This window comes from Lagopus muta, chromosome 4 (genome assembly GCF_023343835.1).
Source record: "Lagopus muta isolate bLagMut1 chromosome 4, bLagMut1 primary, whole genome shotgun sequence".
In the NCBI taxonomy this organism is placed as follows: domain Eukaryota; kingdom Metazoa; phylum Chordata; class Aves; order Galliformes; family Phasianidae; genus Lagopus; species Lagopus muta.
Genome location: NC_064436.1, coordinates 6,349,720 through 6,371,027, shown reverse-complemented (window position 1 = coordinate 6,371,027; position 21,308 = coordinate 6,349,720). Strand labels below are relative to the sequence as shown.

Below are 21,308 nucleotides of genomic sequence, written 5' to 3'. Positions count from 1 at the left end.
GTCTAAGAGACTGTATGCTGGGACTCAGACCAGGCAGAGTTCTCTTTCCACACAAACTCAAGAGGAGATGTGATAACTAAAGATCAGGTAGATCTGGATTACTCTGACTTGGCTAAGCACAACTGATGCTCCAGAAACCTCAGGTATCACTTTTCAAGAAGAGAACAGGAAAGACTGACTTAATTCCACATCAGAACGCTCACTTATGCAAAACATAACAGAAAACCTTAGACAAAAGCAGCACGTGTGCCAAGGGCAGCACTTCAGCACCAGAAATAACTGCACAATTTGTTCCTCTGCTTCATGTTTCATCTTTTGTTCATTTCCAAATGTAGGATTTCAGGGCACTTTCTATGTATGTGGGACAACTGCTACAAGAACCTCCATTCCTAAGACTGCCAGCTAATCTTAGTATGTGAACAGTAGGAACTGGCAGTAAGAGCCAACAAGTAGAAATATCTTAAAAATGAAGCAGAAGGAAGATGGGCTGAGGATAAGCAATGAAGTACTGAAAATAACTCGTGTGTTTTGCATTTGTCAATGAAATAAAAACAGCACAGGAATACAAATGCAGAGACAAATAATATTTGTACTAACATTCCCAATGCACAGGTATGAGTTAAATACCTTATCCACTAGCCTTGATAAATGCAAATTTCATGCATGCAGTCCTAAGACAGCAGGAAACTGATAAAGTTGGTTCAACCACCACCAAGAACAACCACAAAGCAACACAAAGACCTAAGCTCAATTTACACCGACAGGGAAGATGATTGTCTTGTTTGTAAGTCGCATTGAACAAATGAAAATTTAGGATGAGAGAAACAAAGGACAACTAAGAGCTAGGTTATGGAGTCCAGGGATGAGTAACGAAATGAATGCATTTTAAGGAAACCCTAGAAACCCTAGAAAGAAATGAAAACCTGAAACCACATAGAATTATCTGGAGCAAAACAGACAGAGGTCTCATCAGAACAGACAGACTGGATAGTTTTCATCCCTGCAGACTACTCAAGCTGAGTGTAACAGTCAGCCCAGGGTCAGACCTTGAGGCCCCTGGAAGAATCTGGGGGAATTTAAGGACATCCCAATACCACAGCAAGGAAGACAGGAGAGCAGAGATCCCTTGAACATGAAAAGAAGGGATATATTAAAGAATTCTTCATTTTCAGAAGAATGGTAGCCATCAACTTTGATCTGTTTCAGGGGAATGTAAGGAGTAAAGACAGACAAAAAAGCATCTTGGATGCTGTAAGAGACTATTTCAGCTCCTTTGCCTCAAAGCTTGCTGTTGGACAACTTCAACAGGCAGACAAGTCCAAGAAATCTTTTGCCTGAAGACTTGCAGGCCAAAGGCAATGAGAGATAAGCAGCTGCTACACTGCTGATGAACTGCCTTTTGTGGGCACATCTCAAGCAATAGGACATGCCTGCCAACAGGTGCTGCACATGATTCTAACTTAAGTGCCCAGGAATGCTGGGCAGAAGAAACCTACAAACCAGGAACACTGAGCTCGGTATCAGACACCTTGTGGCATGAAACTTGCCTGCTGCCTGATTCTCCTGGGCCTGCTACCTGAGACCAGCCTGCCTCCTAGATCCCCTGTTGGTTGAACCATTTGCCTGCTTGCTGCCTAATGCCAGCCAGTCTGCCTCCCTCTGCACCCTTCATTCTGCATCAGCTTTGGACTGTTGGAATTGGCACACAATGGGACACTACTGCATCATTGCTGGTGACTATCCCTGCTTTACTGAATTCTTGGTCTCTTCCCATCTTCCCTAACACCCACCTTCCCTTCCCCGTCACCCTAATTAGTAATAATCACCAGCCTGTCCCTTCCCCTTCACTTTAATTAGATAATAAACTACTCAGACAACATCTGACCATGCTTGCATCTCATTCTTAATCAGAGAATATCAGAGGATCTCCTCTCTCGCTCTGAGAATCAAAGCAAGACAGATGGAATTTGGGAACAGTTCAGACAGACATTGCAAATAGGACATCCCATCAGCTGTGCCATTTTCTGAACAAGACTCAGACCGAACACTGATTCAAACCAAACAGATATGAAATACAGGGTCTTTTAAAGTCTGGCTAGCTAAACAAATCCATTCTGGTCTACAATGGTATACAGTATATCATAATGTGTAACCAAAAATATTCTTGATGTAAGACGCCTTTTTAAATACTCAATAATGCTACTGCACTCACATATCCTCCGAATCAGAGGGTCCTTCTTTGGCCTGCTCATCTTCTGTATCATCTATTTCAAGACTGTGTTGATGCTGCACATCTGCTATGCTGGGAACATCAACTAAGGTTCTGTACAGTTTGTAAAGATCCGGGAGCGAACACGTCCTCAACATCTGCAAAGGTAACAAAGCCTCGTGTTTGGAAACAACCCAAGTCTGTGGTTACAAGTTGCTTCGATCTGTTTTTAAACGTCAGCTTTTATTTCTCAAAGTAGAATACTGAAAACAATAATTTCAAAGCAGTTCCCCAGTACTAGAAGTTTAAAATACTATGCTGTTAGCAGCAGAAATAAAGCAACAGCGAAACAGTTTGCCTCAGTAATCCACAGAGATATCATCAAATTTAAGAACCCCTAAAAAACACTAAATATTCACCCCAATTAAAAAAGAAGCAGAAACTAATTATCACTCAAGTTCTGAACTTCCTCTGGCTGCAATCAAGCAGGGAAAGGGAATTAATTGCTCTCTTTGGTCTCTCTGTTGTGACAACAAAACACCTGCTGCTTTTCTCCAAGTTCTCTGCTACTATGTACAGCTCATCTGGCACTGCATTAACCATTAGGACACACACTTATGGCCAAAGAACATGTCAAATCAACAGGAACATGACATGCTGAGATGATTCATAGTCATACTCTGACAAGCTTCATCACAAAGCTTGTCCACTGCTTTAAATCTATTCAGGGTACAAAGTTCATTCTGTGCTTAGTGACAACTTCACTGTAAATCCCTTAGTCTGTGAAAATAGTCTCTCTGTAGCTCGTCAAGAAGCATTTATTCTTCTGAACACGCCAACAGCACCATCTGCAGTAATAAACTTCCTCATCAACCAACAGGTATCTTCCAGTATTCTATTAATCAAGGAGTGCAATTTCCATTCATGCATTCACAACAATAGCAGAATCACAAGAAACATTCTTCTTGGTCTAGCATTTAATCAGCTAGGAAGTCTTCACACCAAATACTGATCAAATTTGCACATGTGCAAGTTGCCAGTCACCCATGTTTCCTCACAACGTAGCTTTGCTTCTACGCACTTCGCATTTGAGAATCTATCCAAGAATTCACAGTCTTAGGCCTGTTTCATCTACTGGTTGCATACCTATTGCTAAAATATTTCCATTTCCATGCAATTTCACACTGCACTACCCCCTTTCTCTGAATGTTAAACCAGTCACCTCGTTAACAGAAATTATGAAATGCCTTCATTGCTCTTTTCAGTTTTTATGATGGCAAAATATTGCAACGTTTGTAAAACTGTAAAAAGGGGGAAAGGTAGAGAGTAAGAATCTCCTCAGTTGAATCTAAGTAACATCATTCCTCAAGTGATGACAAATCCTCCATAAACACTTGGAGGCATGTATGGGAACTGCTGAATCATGACCTGAAGCTCTGACCTGAGGCAAGCAATGAGTCAGCCCTGCGAGCACAGGTGAAGACAACTCTCCCGTGTTACTGGAAGGCATGGAGCCTGGCTGCACCTCTCCTGGACCCCACGTAAGAGCTGACTACCAGTGAGGAAGGATCTCTTCTGGAGATTGTTCCTCTTGGAGTCTTCTGAGTAAGCCCAGGACAAGGGCAAGCTTTCCATCCTATCTTCTTTAGTGTGATAACCTGTTTAGCCTAACTTTCCTGTATGTTTTTTAATTATAACACCTGTTTATTCATTGATTATACATGGCAGAATGCAGAACATGAAACCAGAGACTCAAAACACCATGCAAGCCCTACTCACACAACGAACACAGTGCAACCATACTGCATGGCAGACACAATTACATCAGTACAAACCATTATGCCACCTGTTTTGGCCTCATGGAGACTCAGGAAGATGAAAAACATTACTGAAGAAATAAACATTTGTTACCTTCGGGTTGTTTGCATCAAACAACCCTGTAGAAAGTCCAAAAAACAAGGAACTTTTCCCTTTATTTTTTGCTGGCGATCTGGAACGAGAACGAGGTACAAAAGGCTCCTCCTGGGAAGACTGAGATGATAGAACTGGTGAGGCTGTAGGTACAGCTGGGGGCTGTATCACCCTCTGGAATAACGGTTCAGGTTGCAGAGAGTCACTGGAACAAGTTTCTGAGGTGGTATAAAAAAGTTCATTACAAATCTAAATAATTTATACCTCCAAGCTCTCACGCAAAAGGAAACTAAAATGAGCAGAGCCTAACCAAGTTCTGTTGTACAATTAGAAGGAAAATAGATCACACCATAAGAGTATTAAAGTCTGTTTGGATTACTTCAGTAAAAGCATTATAATGTGAAATTCTCCCATGTATTTTTTAAGAATCCATAACTCCTAGCTACAGTCTATTCCATTCTTATGCCCTCTTGTTTACCATGGTCCAATCTGTATCTGCAATGATGGAATCATCCACTCTCATTTTTTTCCTTGCCTTATACTATATTTCTTCAAACTTATCTCAACATGTGTTTCAACACAGGAAAAAATGTACAGACTGCTTCATGGAGAAATTAATCCATGTCTCAGTATCACCAACACTACTGTAGATGTATTTTCCCTTCTGGAATAAAATACTTACATCTTCTGGAATTAGCTTAGAAACCTCAAAAAGCAAGCAACTCCTCCAGGCAATAAAGATAACAGATTATCATTAACAGTTGTTTAAAACACATCTTTTTACCCACGCTGCATTTTAACATTAATATTAGCCATGTCAACAAACAAAGAACACTTTTACCAAGTAAAACCACCAGGCTTCTTAACACTTAGAACAGTCATTATAGAAGGTCAGAACATTCTTGTGAATGATATTCACTTGTTATTGTGCTTGATATTTACTTGTAAGTAACAAAGAATGGGCTATTCTCCCTGTGTATACATAACATAGCTTTGATGCTACATCTTTTCTTCCCAAGTGGCAAAAATAATACCCACAAGTCATCTTCTTAACTCACAACAAACTTGTCCTGAACTAAAAAAATAGAATGAAAACAGAAAATCTGCTCTGTTAGGTTAGTGAAGGAGTGAGAAGAGGGATAGCTCCAGCATTCTGTCCCATCAGTCACAACACAAAATACACTCACTGACCTCCTGGAGCTTCATTTTGTGATTGCACTTCATCAAGCACTGCTTTCTCCAAAGCTGCTTCATCTCTTCTGTCATGTTGTGCACTATTAGAAAACAAAATTTAAAACAGTCATTAGTCCATTGAAAAAATCCTCAACCAGGAAGTACAGACAAGCAACAAAGCTTTAGGTAAGCTTAATGTTGTAACTAATGTAGCTAGTTATCTGAACTAGAGAGAGAGAGAGAGATCAATAAAGGAATAACTCACTTATCCTGTTTTTCTTTCACCCACACTTCATTAACAGAGATGGGAAATTCCTTGCTCTGGTCTTTTTTATTTTCTTCAGTTTCTTTCAACACCTCTGCTTCCAAATCATCAGGCTCTAAAATTAATTAAGTCATACCTTGTTAGAAATGAATCCCAAACCAGAAGTTGTTAGTGTTTAATAGCTGGGAGTCTGCTCTAACAGTATTACTGTGCTCTTTGCATCTGTTGTCATCTCCATATAAACAAATGGGAAGCATCACTTTCAGAGCAACCTACATATTTGGAATGAACTTGTACTGTTCTGTAATATTTTTGATTTGAATTTTACCCAAGGTTGTCAAGATAATCATGTTTTGCTGCTTTAAATTTAAAGATGGAAAGGTACCTGAAACAGCCTGTGGTGTTGACTAACAGCCAACATTCTCAGTATATATAGAACAAATATAACTAAGCCTTACATTTATTTTTTTGAAGCAAAATACCACCATCCTCAGTTCTATTAAAAGCAACTACTTGACAAGGACCAAAATACACTAAAGCTCTAAAAGCTTCCTGTGTCTACCATTTATAAAGCACAAGAAAATAGGAAAGAGAACACAGAAATGGCAATAACAAAAGAACAGGTAAGAAAGTTAGCAAAGACAGGAAGCAGCAGAGTTGGTACCCAAGACAAACTCATCCAGAATGAAATTCTACTACTATGCTAAGTTACACCCCAACAGCAAGCAGTAGGAACTGTGCAATACAGTATTTGGTTGATGGCATTATTTAAAAATACACAGACTTGTTTATATTAACAAGCCAATTCCACGGCTTTTTGACAAAAGGAAGATCCTTGCCTTGCTGCACACCCATCTTAATTTCTAACTACTTGAATGAGTGAGATATTTCAGCATCTTTTGCTATCAGCTTATGCTGCCATTCTGAACGTTTAGGAACATTTCACACTGAGGCAACACACGGAAGCAACAAGAATATGGACAGAACATGTTCCTATCACTTCAAAATTGTTCTCAGTAGACTAACTGTGAAGCTAGAACTTCCTACACTTGCAGCATAAATGGTCACCAGCAGTGCTTACCATTTATTACATCTATTTCTTCCAGTACTTCAGTTGGTAGCTGCAGCTCTGCTTCTCCTAGAATCTTCAGGACCGAATCAGTAGGGCTTTTGCCCCAGACTTTCCTGCGAGGTTCACCAATATCCAGCCTAATTACTTCTCCCATAGTTTGCCCTGTCAAGACACAAAAACATGTTAAACTGCCGTTCACTTTACATATAGTAAACAAAAAACCTCCACAAAACCAAAAACTACAATTTCAGTATCATGCTCCACACCTCAAGTCAGAGAGCTTAAAGACTATGGTGAGAAGTATCGAGTTCCTCTTCTGCCAACTCCTTTTAATGATAAGTTACTAAGTTCACAATCGACAATTAACATCATCTACTTCACAGTAAAAGCAAGGATTATTTTCATCAATTCAGGTACTCCGGAAGAAAAAGTTTGAGAGATGTTTATAGTTGTCAAAGTCTGTCTTAATACCACCTGATTAAAAATTTCACCTCTACTTCTACCAGCTTGCTCATATGGAAGAAAAAAAAAATAGAAAATCCCTTGTCATAAGATATCAGGACATTTTTTTTTTCTTACTATTTCTCCCTCTGAGGAAAACAGAGGATAAAAAGTGGTGTATGGGAACTGCTGAGTCACAGCCTGAACCACTAATTGACCACCTGAGGCAAGGACTGATTCAGCCCTGGGAGCACAGGTGAAGGCTGCAGCCCCCATTTAAGGGCTGAGTGCCACTGGGGAAGGGTCTCTTTCTGGACATCCCTCCTTTGTGCAGCTTTCCTCTGTGAAGAACCTAGAATCTCCCTGTATGGGTGAGCAATCTTCTGCCCTTCCTTTATCGTGCCAATCCTCGGACACTACACCTGTAGTGCAACACCTTTTCCCACTTTATTGATCCATCCAATTGCTGCAAGTGGCATCAAAGAAATGCAGAGCAAAATAAAGTTCATTTATTTTAACTGTATCTGTTCTTCCTGTTAGATTAGTGCCTATTTAACAGACCCTTAAAAAGGCAGCGTGAAGAAATAAACCAGGTATTTAATTCAGCAGCTGTTTGTTGAGTTTATTCTTCACATGGCCTGCAGGTTATTTATCTACTAAACACATGCCTTACTCCTTATCCAAACGAATACATAGCCACCTTCTTTAGAAGCAAATGAGACACAAGTGATAACAAAAGGATAAAAATAAATGAAGATTGATAAAAAGCAGGCATTACACAGTGCAAACTCATTTACTGATATCATGACAAGAGTGCTTACGGTCCGTTCCAGAGAGAGACTCTTCCATTGTTAACTGAGCTAAAGGAACTACCAAATCTGATGCTCTTGATGCCCATCTTTTGCGATCTCCTACAAGTGGACAGTTATCTTCCTGCTCTTCTTTACCATCTTCAGACCCATCCGACTCAGAGATGTTTTTATCATCCTTTCTTCCTTTCTCGTCTTCCTGAGCTTTAAGATTTTGATTTAATCTTTTCAGTATTTGCCGCTTGTTCTGAAATAAGGATCAACAGATAATTACCTAAAACAGCATCTTTCTTGAAAAGGAAAAGAAAATGAAACAGAACGCAGCCTGACATACCTGCACTGCAAGATCTGGCTTCTTGACTTCCTCTTTAACCTCCTGGGCAGCGGTTACATCTCCATCCTTTAAATCCAAGAAGCAGGAAAAATAAGGTAGAAGGTACAGCAGAAAAAATAATCTTTATCTACATAGTGAAAGGCTCTTAGAGGTGACTTCTCAGTGACAAGCATAGGTAGATTATGACAGACTGCACAACACTTCTGGTTTTGTGGTGCTTCACAAGCACTTTAAAGGACTGAAGTCTGACTTGTTTGCTGTCTTAAGCAGTGAGCAAATGAATCTGTTAAGTAAAAACTCACGGCATAATAATGGCAGAGATAAAGCTAGATATGTCACACACAGCAAAATGACACTCAGATCCAATGCTAGAAAACAGCAATCGTGTTGAGAACAAAGAAGTTGGGAGGACAGAGTCTAGGAGCATTTGTCAAGAAAAGAATAAGGCACAAAAGACAGTTTTCGTAATGACAGCACATATATTACCAAGTCAGTAAGAATAAGAATAGTACTGCCTTAGTATTCTAGAACACACAGAAAACCTGCTTGGACAAAGTTGACTGGCAACAATTACAGCAAGAAAAGGCAAATACTGCATTATGCAGAGCATTTTTCAGAGAAACACTTCACATTCTTCTTGATCTGCTTCAATTACAAGAGCAGTACAGTTTGAACTAGTGGGTAAGCCCCTTCAGAGTCTTAAAAACATTCACAATGAGCTGCCTTCAGAAAGCATACTTGGTTTTAAACTGTAGATTAAATATGCATAATAATTCAACATAATTGAAGGCAGGAATGCAAAAATTCTAATCATTATGCACAAGGCTTGTCCTTCTGATCAACTAAGCACTCTGATTTTCAGTGAGTTATTCTCTTTGCTGTAAGACAGATGATCCACATGAAAAAAGTGCTCCATGATTTAGATATTTGCATCAGAACACAATTTATCTTCCCAGCTATCAACTGACACCTTTCAGTCACATAAATCACTTTGTGCTAAATTTTAATTGTATTCCTATCGTCATATCCAAGTTCATACACGCTCTATAAACCTGTAATATAATTAAATCTATAACCTAGGTAATAATACAAAGGTTAACATTCAAATTAACAGATTGCATTTAAAACACAAGTTGTGCAGTCACATGTTGAGTTTTTATGGTATTGCTTAAATCAGATGACAGTAAACAAACACGTAAGCAATGACACTACTGGGACCAAAGACCACAGAAAATATAAAATTGGAATACTGTCTTAAAACAACAAACCCATACCATGCTGTCACACTTGACTGTCAGACCTGTTATAATCAGTATATACTTTCCAAGTCAGTGAAAAGAATCAAGGATATAAAATGGACTGACTTAACATTTATCAGTTCCACTCTACTTGGGCACAGATTACAAACTCATCAATACCTGATTTCAAGAGGCTTCATGTCTAGTGAACCACTTCTTCCTCTAACCACGACTTCATTCATCAAAAAACAAGTTGCTATTTTGTCCAAAATTGACCAGATTTGAATTTCAGAATACAGATGTGTTTCAGCAGCTTATAAATTGGTATTTAGTCTTTTTTTCTTTGAAGCAATCACTATTTCTTCTACCTAATACACACATTCTCCTAAAAACTCTTTTTCAACCCGGTCTGCTTGTCTGTTTTTTTCATTATTTTTGTTTTTTCACAAGACTACCTACCACTCCCACTTCTTTCAAAGCAGAAGTCATGGAGATGGGCTTAACTGGAAGCTGTTGCTTAGGAAGAGATACTCCAGGCTCTTGTATTCCGTGCACAGGACTGTGTCCTGCTGCTCCCACATGACAAGGCACGTTAGGATTCTTTACTCCTTTAGCTATCAGCTGTAAAGATACATTAAAGAAAAATCAAAGACCGCACATTCAACACAGTATGCTCAGATACACTCCTGTAAACCTTCAGGAGGAGCAATGTCGCACATTTTTGTACTAAATGCAACTGTTAATTACACATGTTAATTACAGCCAATTTATCAGCTCCACAGCATTCTGTATTTTTTGTAGTCATCACTAGTTGGACTTCTCTCTGCAACACACAATCCAATGAAGATTATATACATTTTGGTAAGCAGCAGATAGTCAATAAACATAATCCTGGTGACTGGCTCCTGCTCTCCTCTATTTCAGAAGGCAAACTTGTCTAAGGTAGAAATTCACAATGAAAGACTTCATTCATACAAAGGCACGGCACTACATACTTAGTGTACATTTGCTTACATGTTCTTCCCAAGCTCTCTTCTCTCTTTCATATGCTTCCTTCCTCTTTCGCTCTAACTGTTCTTTCAGAACTGCAGCTCGAGCATTTGCTTGGGCCTGTAATAAGCAAGCAAGGAAAAAAAGGATCAACTATATACACAAAAAGCATTAGTACACAGTTCTGCTGAACATTTTACATAGAAACATTCTTGGATCACTTCATCTTGTTTTCTTTAACCTCATTCTTTACAGACTGCACAGTCTCGACTGTTCCCATACTTCACCTCCAAGTGAAGTATTTCCACCTAAATTTCCCCTCTTAGGTTAAAACTGTTCCCCCCCCCACCCCAAACCTGTCATTATCAGACCATCTAAAAAAAGTTGGTCTCCCTCCTGTTTGTAAATTCCCTTCAAGTACTGGAAGGTCTCAATGAGGTTTTCCTGAAGAAATCTTCTCTTCCCCACACTAACCAAGCCCAGCTGCTTCAGCCTTTGTTCACAAGACAGGTGCTTCAGCTCTCTGATCATCTTTTTGGCCTTCTCTGGACCCACTCCAACAGCTCTGCATCTTTCCCCAGCTGCAGGCCCCAGGCCTGGACACAGTAATGCACAAGGAGCCTACACAGGGGCAAAGTACAGGAAACAATCCCCTCTGGCTCATGTCCAGCTTTTCATCATCCGGAACATCAACCATGAACAATTAAACATACAGCTTAAACTGTCAATATTTATTCAACAAATGAGAAAAGCTTCAGCTGCTGCTTCGCCTCTAGTTTTAAGGTTAGGCATAAGGTCAGCTTGTTTGTACATTGCTCCTTGAAGACGAGGGGACAAAGTGAACAAGTAGAGTAATACTTGCTACATAGCATGGTAGAGGTGGTTATTAATATAGAAAGAACAAGGAGAAAAAAGCTCAAAGTAAAAACTGGATTCCTGTGAATTACACTTGCTTTCAACTACCGAACAAAACGAGATTCCAAGTAGTCTGCAATAGCCCATCCTACGATCTACCTGTGGCCCTGTCTGCACAAGCGAAGAGTCATTTATTCTTTCAACTAGAAGATGTTATTTAAGCTACGTTTTCCTTTCCCTTTTACCATCAAAAGGCTATCCTAGTTATTATACCAAAGTGTCTTTAGCACTACAGCTAGTATAGAGGGCTAATCTCTAGCCCTCTATGGAAAGGATGGGACCAAAATCTTCATATACTATGCCACATCACAACGTACTTTAAAACAAAGATGAATCAGTTGAATGCAGTTGTTACCTCAGTACAGTATTTATGACTTACGAGAGACGAAAACCTTCATTATTGAAAGTGTAAACAGATACTGATAGCAAGAAACTTTAAGTTAAGAAGGCAATTTTAAAACCAATGAGTTCCACTTACTCCCTCCCCACAATTACCTTCTGTGCTTCTATCTTTTTGCGTTTCATTTCTGCTTCCTCACTTGACTCTTGTCCATCAGAACTGGGAGCTTCGTTCTGCAAAGTATGAGTCCTCAATTAATTATCATTAGCACCTGTTTTTAACAGCTGAGAGATAGAACTGACAGATGGGATTATTCAGACTGATCACCTGACTAACACAAGTCAGAATTCTACATGGTAATTCTCACTTAAATAAAATACCCAACTGGCCTAAACTTGCTTTTTGAAATTACTGATAATGATATCAAGTTTCTACAAACAAGAAAGCAAGAAATTAATGGACCTAAAGTTGCACAGGCAGTGAAAGTTGACCCAACAACGCTGGGAAGACTGAATGGGTGGATGGCTGTTGATGGAGAATGGACACAAGAACATGTATGGTGTACGAAAATCTCTGTTTTTAAATAACTCCTATTTCATAACTTCTGCATAGTGCAATTTACAGAACAGACTGGCAGAGTTGAGTAAAAAAATCACGTCTCACAGTAGGCTTGAACTGTTAAAGCTCGACTTGCACAGACCTCTGATTTAATACAAACAGTTTAGAAGCCTATTTAAGTAGGCTTGGTGCAGTATAAGGAGGAGTCCTAGTAGAAATGATTTCACAAAGCCCAAGCAAAAAATCTTAGGTAGCTTTTTTCCAGTGGGAGGTTTGTGTGTCAAATTCTGATGTAACTTTACGTTGCCCTGTCTTTAAAAGATTGTTAGGCTACATGTACTGAAGCTCAACCATTGGATTCCAACAAATTTTGTTAGTTCCAGAAGAAGAGATGGAAGTACACTAACTGTGGAACAGAATTAAATGGTAGAAATATATGTATAATTGCTTCTGAGAGAAATGTTTCTGCAGGGATAGAAGATAATATCCCCTAGCCAACTTCTCAAGTTGTTTATTTTTCAAACTGACCTTCTCTCCACGAAGTTTCGCTTTAATCTGTTGACGTTCATTGAAGTTCTGTAGTCGTATCTGTCTTAACCTTGCCAAATATTCCTAAGGCAAAGAAAGGAAGCAATTTTCAATTGCACTGAAACCGTTAGAAGCACAGTTAGCTTACAAAACCAGTTAAGATTCCACAAAAAGTGAAATGAAATGAGGGGAAAAACAACATAATTACTATTGCTATGGTAACATATAATAATTCCCAGAAGAACATTCATCCAATTAAAACAAAACTGAAATTTACATAGCTCAGTAGTAAGCTACTGTTGTACTTGACATAACCAAGGATCAGGAATGGTTACACATGTTACAACACAGTTACATCATACAGATACGTATGCAAGTTCAACAAACTTTTCCAGGCAGACATTTTCTCATAACTGTTGTAGACAACAGTTTTATAAATACTCAAAATAATATTAATAAAATAATTACACACCCACATTCCAGGAATAAATTATTTCCTAGGAATTTATGAAGTCCTTTCATTGCATTACAATGATGAACCATGCAGGGAAAAAAGGCACAATGAAGTTCAAAACAGAGGTATTTCTGCAGTGGAAGTGGCAAACATGCGGCAAGCATACCTCTTCTTCCTTGTTTCTGGATTTCCTTCCTCTTGCAGACATGGGCCTGCCTCCATAGATATCTGCCACGTTTTGCAGTGTACCCTGTTTGCCATTTAATGGTATCAAATTTAAAATGGCTTGGGCAGTCGAATTACCTGACTTATCCATTAACTGTCCACTTAGAAGAAACCAAATCCATCAATGATGTGAAGCTGCTCTTAAGTTCAACAATAACCTCGTTTCATTTACAAGTAATATCTGACAGTAAGAGCTGACAACCCTGAGTAGCCACAAACAAGCTAGTCTTAAACATGGTAGAGGTCTTGTCCCTGCAGCTTGTCTTCCCCTGCTGTGTTAGAAAATGTTCTTGAGCAGCAGTTTTGGCACATCTATAATACACACAAACAGCATCACACAGTTGGTATTTCTGCCACCACTGAGCAAAGCCTAAAATGAAAGCGGAATCTTCATATGTACATTAACCATTTTCTCATCATAATATGTATCTTTAACACACTAGAAGTAGCAAATTCAAGAATTTGCATGTGCATCTTAAGTGTATAATCTCGGGTAGTGGGATATATTCAGAATCCCAAATGTAACCAAAAGGATTCAACTTTTATGGGAACACTAACAGAAGCCCAACTCCAGACAGTGCAAAAATCATTTAACCCAAAGTTCCCTACTTGGTTTAAATTTAAATGCTTCTGCTAATCATAATATTCTGACCCTGCTGAACTCACGAAAAAGTATCTTCAACACATAATGACAGTAAATGCATGTAAGATTGTTGTATAGACCTTCTGCCTTTTAAAATACTTGGTATTTTGATTACCCAGGCTTGAGTGTAGAGAAATGCCTGTACTTCAACACTGCAGTTAAGATTTATGAGCAGATGGACCAAATGCAAATATTCTGGCTACATACTCTTCCAGATTCAGCTAAAAATCAGTAATTTAAGAAAAAAGATTTGTTCTAAACTCCTCTGGCTTAGTCTCTAGGGATAAATTAAAACATTTATTCTCATAGGTAAGAAATAGCATACAACCATGAGAATTCTATGATTTTTAGTTTCAGCTGGAGTGTTAAATAAAAATAAAAAATAGAAGCGTATTTTCCCTATTTTATTTTTCAGAAAACAGATAGTTTTCAAAATTAAGTTTTATTTTATGCATGTTCCTGAGCTTTTGAAAAAGCTAACTGGCACTTTACAAGTGATCTTGCTGGTCCTCACTGTGGCATTCAAATGAGCTTTAAGTTTTCTCAAACTAATGAGGACCTTAAACAACAAGAATTGAAAGCAAGCTTTTGATAACTGGTCTTATTAATACACACAATTAGCATTAATCATTTACACTCATCTACTTAAGTGAACATACTAAAATTTTCAAAGACCAAGACTCAGTGTCTTTTAATGCCCCACAGCTACAAAGAAGCACAAGGATGAGTCAGTAGTTGTCTTAAAGACTGTAACATTGAAAATACCACTCAACCACCAAGTTGAACTGTAGGGTCACTTAAAAAACAGAGATATCAAAGGTAACCACATACTGAACTAAGGGTTGGATAAATTAACACAACCACTTGACCTAGCATTCACACAAAAAGCTCCATCTTATCTGATTCCTATCCATTTTTCCTCTTAAATTATTCTGGTCTAGAAGACAGCACCATCCCCATGTCACAGAATCACAGAATGGCTCAGACTGGAAGGAGCCTTCAAGACTTTCCTGTTCCAACCTCTTGCTGCAGGCAGGGACACCTTGAACTAGACCAGGTTGCCTGAAGCTTCATCCAATCTGGTCCTGAACTCCTCCCGGGAGTTCCACAACTTCTCTGGGCAACCAGGCCCAGTGCTGCGGTACCCCAGGTAAAACAGTTCTTCCTGATGTCCAAACTAAATTCACACTCATCTAGTTTCAAGCCTACCTGTTGTCTTAGTAATACAAAACCTTTCGAAAAGCCCCTCACCATCTTCCGTGCAGTCTCCCTTCAGGTACTCAAAAGCCACCATGAGGTCTCTCTGGAGCTTTTTCTTCTCTAGACTGAGCAACTCTTTATATGGAGATTACTGCAAGCCATACAAGTTGTCACCCCTCCTTCCCCCCCAAGTACTAACAGGAGAAAGCTGCTGAGAGCTTCTGCCATCAGTGGTAACTGATACATTAATATGGAGCCCTGGCTTAGAGTTAGAGCCTCCCCATTTTATTACAGCTGCCTGTTAAGTGTAAAGCATTTGGGCTCAGCTGAATACACTAGAGAAACAGCAATACCCAGTGCATACCTGGGTAACTTGCATCAGTGAAATCATATAAAACTACATTAATGCCAAAGTTTAAAACAAATTAGAAGCAGGTACGATGACTGACTCATTTACAATGAGGCAGAATGAACAAGTATTATTTCTATCAAAAAGGTTTACTGGTCTCAGAGGCTTTAAAACAGAACAACATTTTAAAAAACAGAAGACTCAAACTTCAGAACTAACGTACTAACCTAATGATACTTTTGCATGAAAGCTAAAGTATCTTAATAAAAAGCATGTCTTCAGGAAAACACTACTATAGTTGAGTTCAGTTTATATGCAAGCACAATTTCAACCAAAATTTCACATCTATGACCAGCAGTAAATGCTCAACACTGTTCTGAAGCTTACAATATCAAGTAAGACATGCACAGAAAAGGTATTTTTCCCCTTTGATCATGAACTTACACAAATGAGAAATGTCTGCACAACTCCAGTGCCTTTGTTGGTTTTAATAAAATGTACCCCCCCTCATTTTTTTTTAAATATGTAGAAAAATATTTAGTCAGTATTTCATGGCTACAATACTAATTTAAAGATCTGTAAAGCATTCTGAAACAGTAACACACAAAGACTGCATTTTCCATACCATGTGTCCCTCAGCACGAGCTTTGTTTTGCATGGCTTCCCTCTTTCGTTGCCAGAATTCTTCAACTTGCTTTGCTCTTTCTGCAGGTAACCATCCTTTCTGCCTGAATAATTGTAACACATAGCAAGCTCTAAGCTTCAGAAACACAGCATTCATACAACCAGTGCATTTTTCTTAACTGGGAAACAAATAAGAAATTAACTTTCCATAAGTAACATATCTTCAGAAGAATGCCTTTTATCAGCCAAAATGGTCAAGTCAGACTTTCACAATATGGAGAAAAATACACTCAACAACACAGGAAATACAATTGAACTCCCTTCCAATACAGTGTTGCTCTCTTGCACGTTCTGTTCATCAAAACAAAAATGAATGTCAAACCATGATTTTAGTGTAGTTACTTCAGGAAATTTCTCAGCTTGTCTCACTAGTAAAACACGGATAAAAAGTACAAAAGATGAATCCCTTCAAGACTTTCCTCTGGAGACAGGCAAGAAGTCTTCATAAGCCATCCGTTAAGATACCCTGTTGGATATCATATATACATATACATATATATATATATATATGTATCATATATATATATGTATGTATATATATAAAAATCTTCTTGATTATTATATTATTATTATTATTATATATATATATAATAATAATATATATATTATATATTTTCATATGTGTGAAATTATTATATATAATAATAATAATTATATATATATATATATATATATATAAAAAATCAAGAAGAGTTTTAATTGGCTCACAATTGCCCAAATTGCTTGGCAAGTCTGATCTAGGCTTGGAGCAAGAGCTTCTACCTAATTGAAAACTCCTCAGTGGTGGTTTTCCAAGGGCATTTTGGTTAACTTAATGAGATTTTTGTTCAGTTATTTTTAAAGTGAGCTTTCCTGCCACAAAATTAAGCAGAACAGTTTTTTTTTTGCATATCCTGCCCCTTGTCAGAGACCTGTTAGGTTAGACAAGAAAGCTGTGTTCACATCACTGTAACAGCACCAGGCAAGTCTCCTAGTGCACAAATACGATCACTTGGTAGAGGAAACAATTTCTAAAAGAACTGATTAAAAGGAGACTAATGAGAAAACTTTCTAAGGAAAACAAATGAAAAACAAACAAAAAAAACTCTTGGATAGTGTTAGAAATCCTAACAATCATAGAATGATGAGACAATTCCCTTTGCAAGGCTCCCCCGCAGCCTTGTCTGATTGTATGTAGAGCACTAGCAGTCCAACAAATGGCAGGAAGATAGCAAGAAAAGCTGACCATCAGGCTGAAACAGCCAAAGAAAGAATATTTTGCCCTACAGAAGCTACTGTTAGCTTTTCGTAAATGAATTAGCACACTCATTAAACACCTTTGAATCTTATTTTCCCCACACTGCTACCCAGCAACGAATGAGGAAGTGAAATGAGATACCATATGCCATAATTCAAGAATTGAAAGAGAGGTGAAATTCCTTTGATAGAACAAACCCTTTAACTGTTCTGGAAATGCAAAGTGGCCTACTGAACTACTGGGAAAGAAAGAACCACTTGATAACTTTTTTATGCATCTGTTTGACTCACTACATGATTTTGACTGTCAACGTTCATTACATGTGAACTCAACCAGCAGATAAAGAAGTCTATCAAAATACATCACGTGGATGAGGTTTAGCCTACAATTTTGGAGAAGCGCCCCCAGAGCAAAGAGAAACACCAAACCCAATGCTCTCTTCATCTAAAACCTAACTCACGGCAAAACCCTAATCTATTTTTTATGATAACAATTTTCCCTTATGTAAGGCTGAGTAACTCACCTTATTAAAATGTTTTAACCAGATTTCTCCTGGTCAGCACTGCTGTCCAATTTTTAGAGACTGCTGAAGTTGAGAACACTTCACTTTAGTTGGGGCAGCATAATCAGAAATATTGTCATTTGAAGATTTTTCAACTTTTTAAACATATAGTTGAAAATGCCAACGTTCCACAAGGTTGTTTATTGCTGTGATGCTACATGAAGAGCAACACAGCAATAACAGTGGGGTGGCACAATCCTAGGCTGCAGTAAACGAGGACAAGGCCACACAGAGCAGCTGTGGACAAAAACAATGGAAGAAAGCCTGCTTACTCTTGGAAGGCCCTAGGAAGGCAGGGACCTCCAGCAAGACATCCTCACCTCCACTGCCAACTCTTAAAATGAGGTCAGGGAAGGGGTGGATCCTGGCTTCACCTCTTCCAGTCACTCAGGTGCACTGATTGCACCTCAGCTCCCCTGGGTTGGCCCTGCCTTCCCACCAGGTGCTCAACCACTGGTTCAAGCTCTGATTTCTGCTACAAGTTGTAATTATTAAATGTGTAAGATACATACAATACTATAACACTTCACTAACCTATGGTACTATTTCCTAACCTAGGCAAGATCTGGGGATTGTGGCACTGTGTGCCAAGGATTGCAGAGGAGGTTGAAAAAACACATCTGTCATCCTGAAAAATACACTTGTAGATGTTTCTTTGTTTTGTTTTTATATATATCAGGAAGAGTTTTAATTGGCTCACAATTGCCCAAATTACTGTAAAGAAAATGGAATACACTTCACAGCTTTCAAAACTGTAAAGTCCGTGATATAGTCGCAATATATAAACCAGACAAATGTAGAAGACTGGATATATAGTATATAATCTACAAGGCTAAATATATACTGTGTAAAACTTCAATCTGAATTAATCAATTTAGAATAAACTAAGAAAAACGTGTTCTTCGGCCACTTCCTTTTCCTCACATGAACACCATTTATTTCTGCCACCAAAGAATACTACTTTTGATGCACAGAAGTTCAAATAATTCATAAGAAAAAAGCTTGCCATTAAGAATACTAGAACAACGTTGAAGCAATGCTGAAGTACTAAAATTTTAAGCATGTATTTCTCCATTTTTCACTCCAGAGTGTGGAGACAATTCTTTCTAAAGTTATTAATAGATTTCAAGGAAAATAACAGTTTTGGAAAACAAACAAAAACATGAAAGAACACCACTACCTGAAAGAGGTATCAATTAACCTGAAAGATGTAGATGTGCCTTTTTTTTTTTTTTAATACATACAATACACACTCACTTCCTGGTTACTGCAAAGAGTAAGTACCACAGAAATCATAAATTGTGTATCATTTTAACATCTAGCACTCACATCTCCTGATGAAGAAAGCCCCAAAGAGTTTTCCACTGGTCAATACACACAAGCTAGAAGTGCCGAGAACTTTCTACATACTCTTAAATAAAATAAAAATGCTCAGACGGAAAAAAGGCAGCCAGAATGACATGACAAGACAAGGAAGCATCTTGGCACGTAACACAGAAATCAGAACTAGAAAAAAGCCAAGAAGGCTGTTTTACCTAGACTGTAACTGCATTAAGCCAGTCCTTTTAGCTTAAATCTAGCTTAGGTAATTGGTAATCATTTTTTTTTTCCCCCTACGGGGAGAGCCAAGGTTTCCATTGGTGTTGAAAGCACTGTGGTCTGTGAGGGACCAACACACAAACAGACAGCACACTACCAATGGATAAAGATGATTCTGAGACATGTCCAACTACTAAATGGAACAAGATAGAACAAAATTCTAACACATAGGGACAGATTTATGGATTATTGTAGCCCAACCTGTTTGCACTGGCTTGTTTAGACACCTCCTTCAACCTTTTCACTTTTTTCCTAATTGCATCAGCATCAGGTAAATGGTGATGACCTGCAGGCCCCTTAGGAACTCCTGGACGTACTCCAGGTGGAATTCCTCTGTAGATAAACATGTACAGTAACTTTCATTACTTTCATCTGAAGCAGACCACATGCAATATCACATGGAAGGTAGCCATACCTCTCAGCAGCTTCTTGGCCTTGTACTTCCGCCCTCCATTTGGCTTGCCTCTCTTTAGTTACTTTGAAGGTTTCCTTTTGCAACTGGTCAAAAATAGCGTGATAGTGCTCATACTGTCCTCTCAAAGAGGCAGGAAAAGGACCAACACCACCTCCACCGCCATAATACGGTGCCTGAAAGTCAGAAGAGGTAGGCTGAAAATCTCAAATACCGTTTTAACAAGCCCTTTCAATTTTTCTCCACTCCAGCACAGTAAAAGTATTAATATGCTTTGCAATCATTCTCAATTGGTCCTAGTTTAATTTTGGCATTCACCCATTTTAATCTACTACACGACTAATAAATTGAAAATGAAAACTTACTTTTCACCTAGTACTCCAAAATAACAGTATTTTCTCTCTCTAGGCTATTATACATGAGCCATCTACTACATATTTTGCAAGTTAGCAGTGAAGACCCTGCTGAAGCATAACTGGAAATAGCACATGTTCGACACAACGAAAAAATTAAGTTTCCGTGCAGAAAGTTAGAAGTGATAGAGTACTAACTGCAGTATTAATGAATGATAGCTATCCAAACATCCATATTTTACTAATGCCACAAATGGTAAAGCATGTCTCTAAGGTTGCTGAAGGACAGTAATAAATTTATCTCAGACTCCTCATTTTCAGCAATCTATAACTTCACTGCATCACCAAAATTGAGAGGCTTCCCTAGTGAAGCTCAGACCAGGCAAACATTTACCACAGATTAGAGCTTTATGGAAATGATCTCTGTCATCTTCAAAGACCTGGAATTCCTGGAGAACCATCATGTCAAAATAACAGTCAAGAAAATATTGTAAGCAGCTCTGTATAGTAGTAGTCAAGAATAGATACAGAAAGCATGAAATTGACAAAACAAAGGTAAGGTTGTCATGCATAAAAATGTTCTCTTCACACGTGGGTAATTGGTCATTCAGGCAGCCCATGGTAGTGAACCTACAGCATGCGTAATACTCTAAGTGTTCCAAATTATTTCACATTTCAAATAAGACAGTGCAGATGTGACAGTTTTAGGATGGTTCACGCAGAAGATCTGCATCAGCCCGTATTCGATAACAGAGTTTTATTCACACTCTGAGTTTCAGTTTGTCAAACATCAGTGGTTCCCTGTAA

At 38.4% G+C, this 21,308-nt stretch overlaps 1 protein-coding gene across 16 annotated transcripts in view; it reads right to left on the bottom strand.

Annotated features, from left to right (window-relative positions):
• NEK1 (NIMA related kinase 1) overlaps positions 1–21,308 on the bottom strand; it is a 53,102-nt gene that overhangs the window by 7,373 nt on the left and 24,421 nt on the right. For 12 of the 16 annotated variants that reach the window (XR_007376342.1, XR_007376340.1, XR_007376341.1 and 9 more), the window contains 15 exons: positions 20,152–20,324; positions 19,938–20,069; positions 16,280–16,382; positions 13,404–13,487; positions 12,784–12,867; positions 11,853–11,930; positions 10,467–10,562; positions 9,912–10,073; positions 8,215–8,280; positions 7,893–8,127; positions 6,640–6,792; positions 5,559–5,673; positions 5,312–5,394; positions 4,121–4,338; positions 2,213–2,367 (listed from right to left, as the gene is read on the bottom strand). Coding sequence is in view for 10 of the 16 variants with exons in the window: in XM_048941909.1 (XP_048797866.1) it covers positions 2,213–2,367; positions 4,121–4,338; positions 5,312–5,394; positions 5,559–5,673; positions 6,640–6,792; positions 7,893–8,127; positions 8,215–8,280; positions 9,912–10,073; positions 10,467–10,562; positions 11,853–11,930; positions 12,784–12,867; positions 13,404–13,487; positions 16,280–16,382; positions 19,938–20,069; positions 20,152–20,324 (1,937 nt within the window). In the remaining 6 variants the exon portion in view is untranslated. Of the gene's footprint in view, positions 1–2,212; positions 2,368–4,120; positions 4,339–5,311; positions 5,395–5,558; positions 5,674–6,639; positions 6,793–7,892; positions 8,128–8,214; positions 8,281–9,911; positions 10,074–10,466; positions 10,563–11,852; positions 11,931–12,783; positions 12,868–13,403; positions 13,488–16,279; positions 16,383–19,937; positions 20,070–20,151; positions 20,325–21,308 lie in introns of those variants that run through there. The other 4 variants (XM_048941904.1, XM_048941905.1, XM_048941907.1 and 1 more) reach the window with 4 other exon arrangements.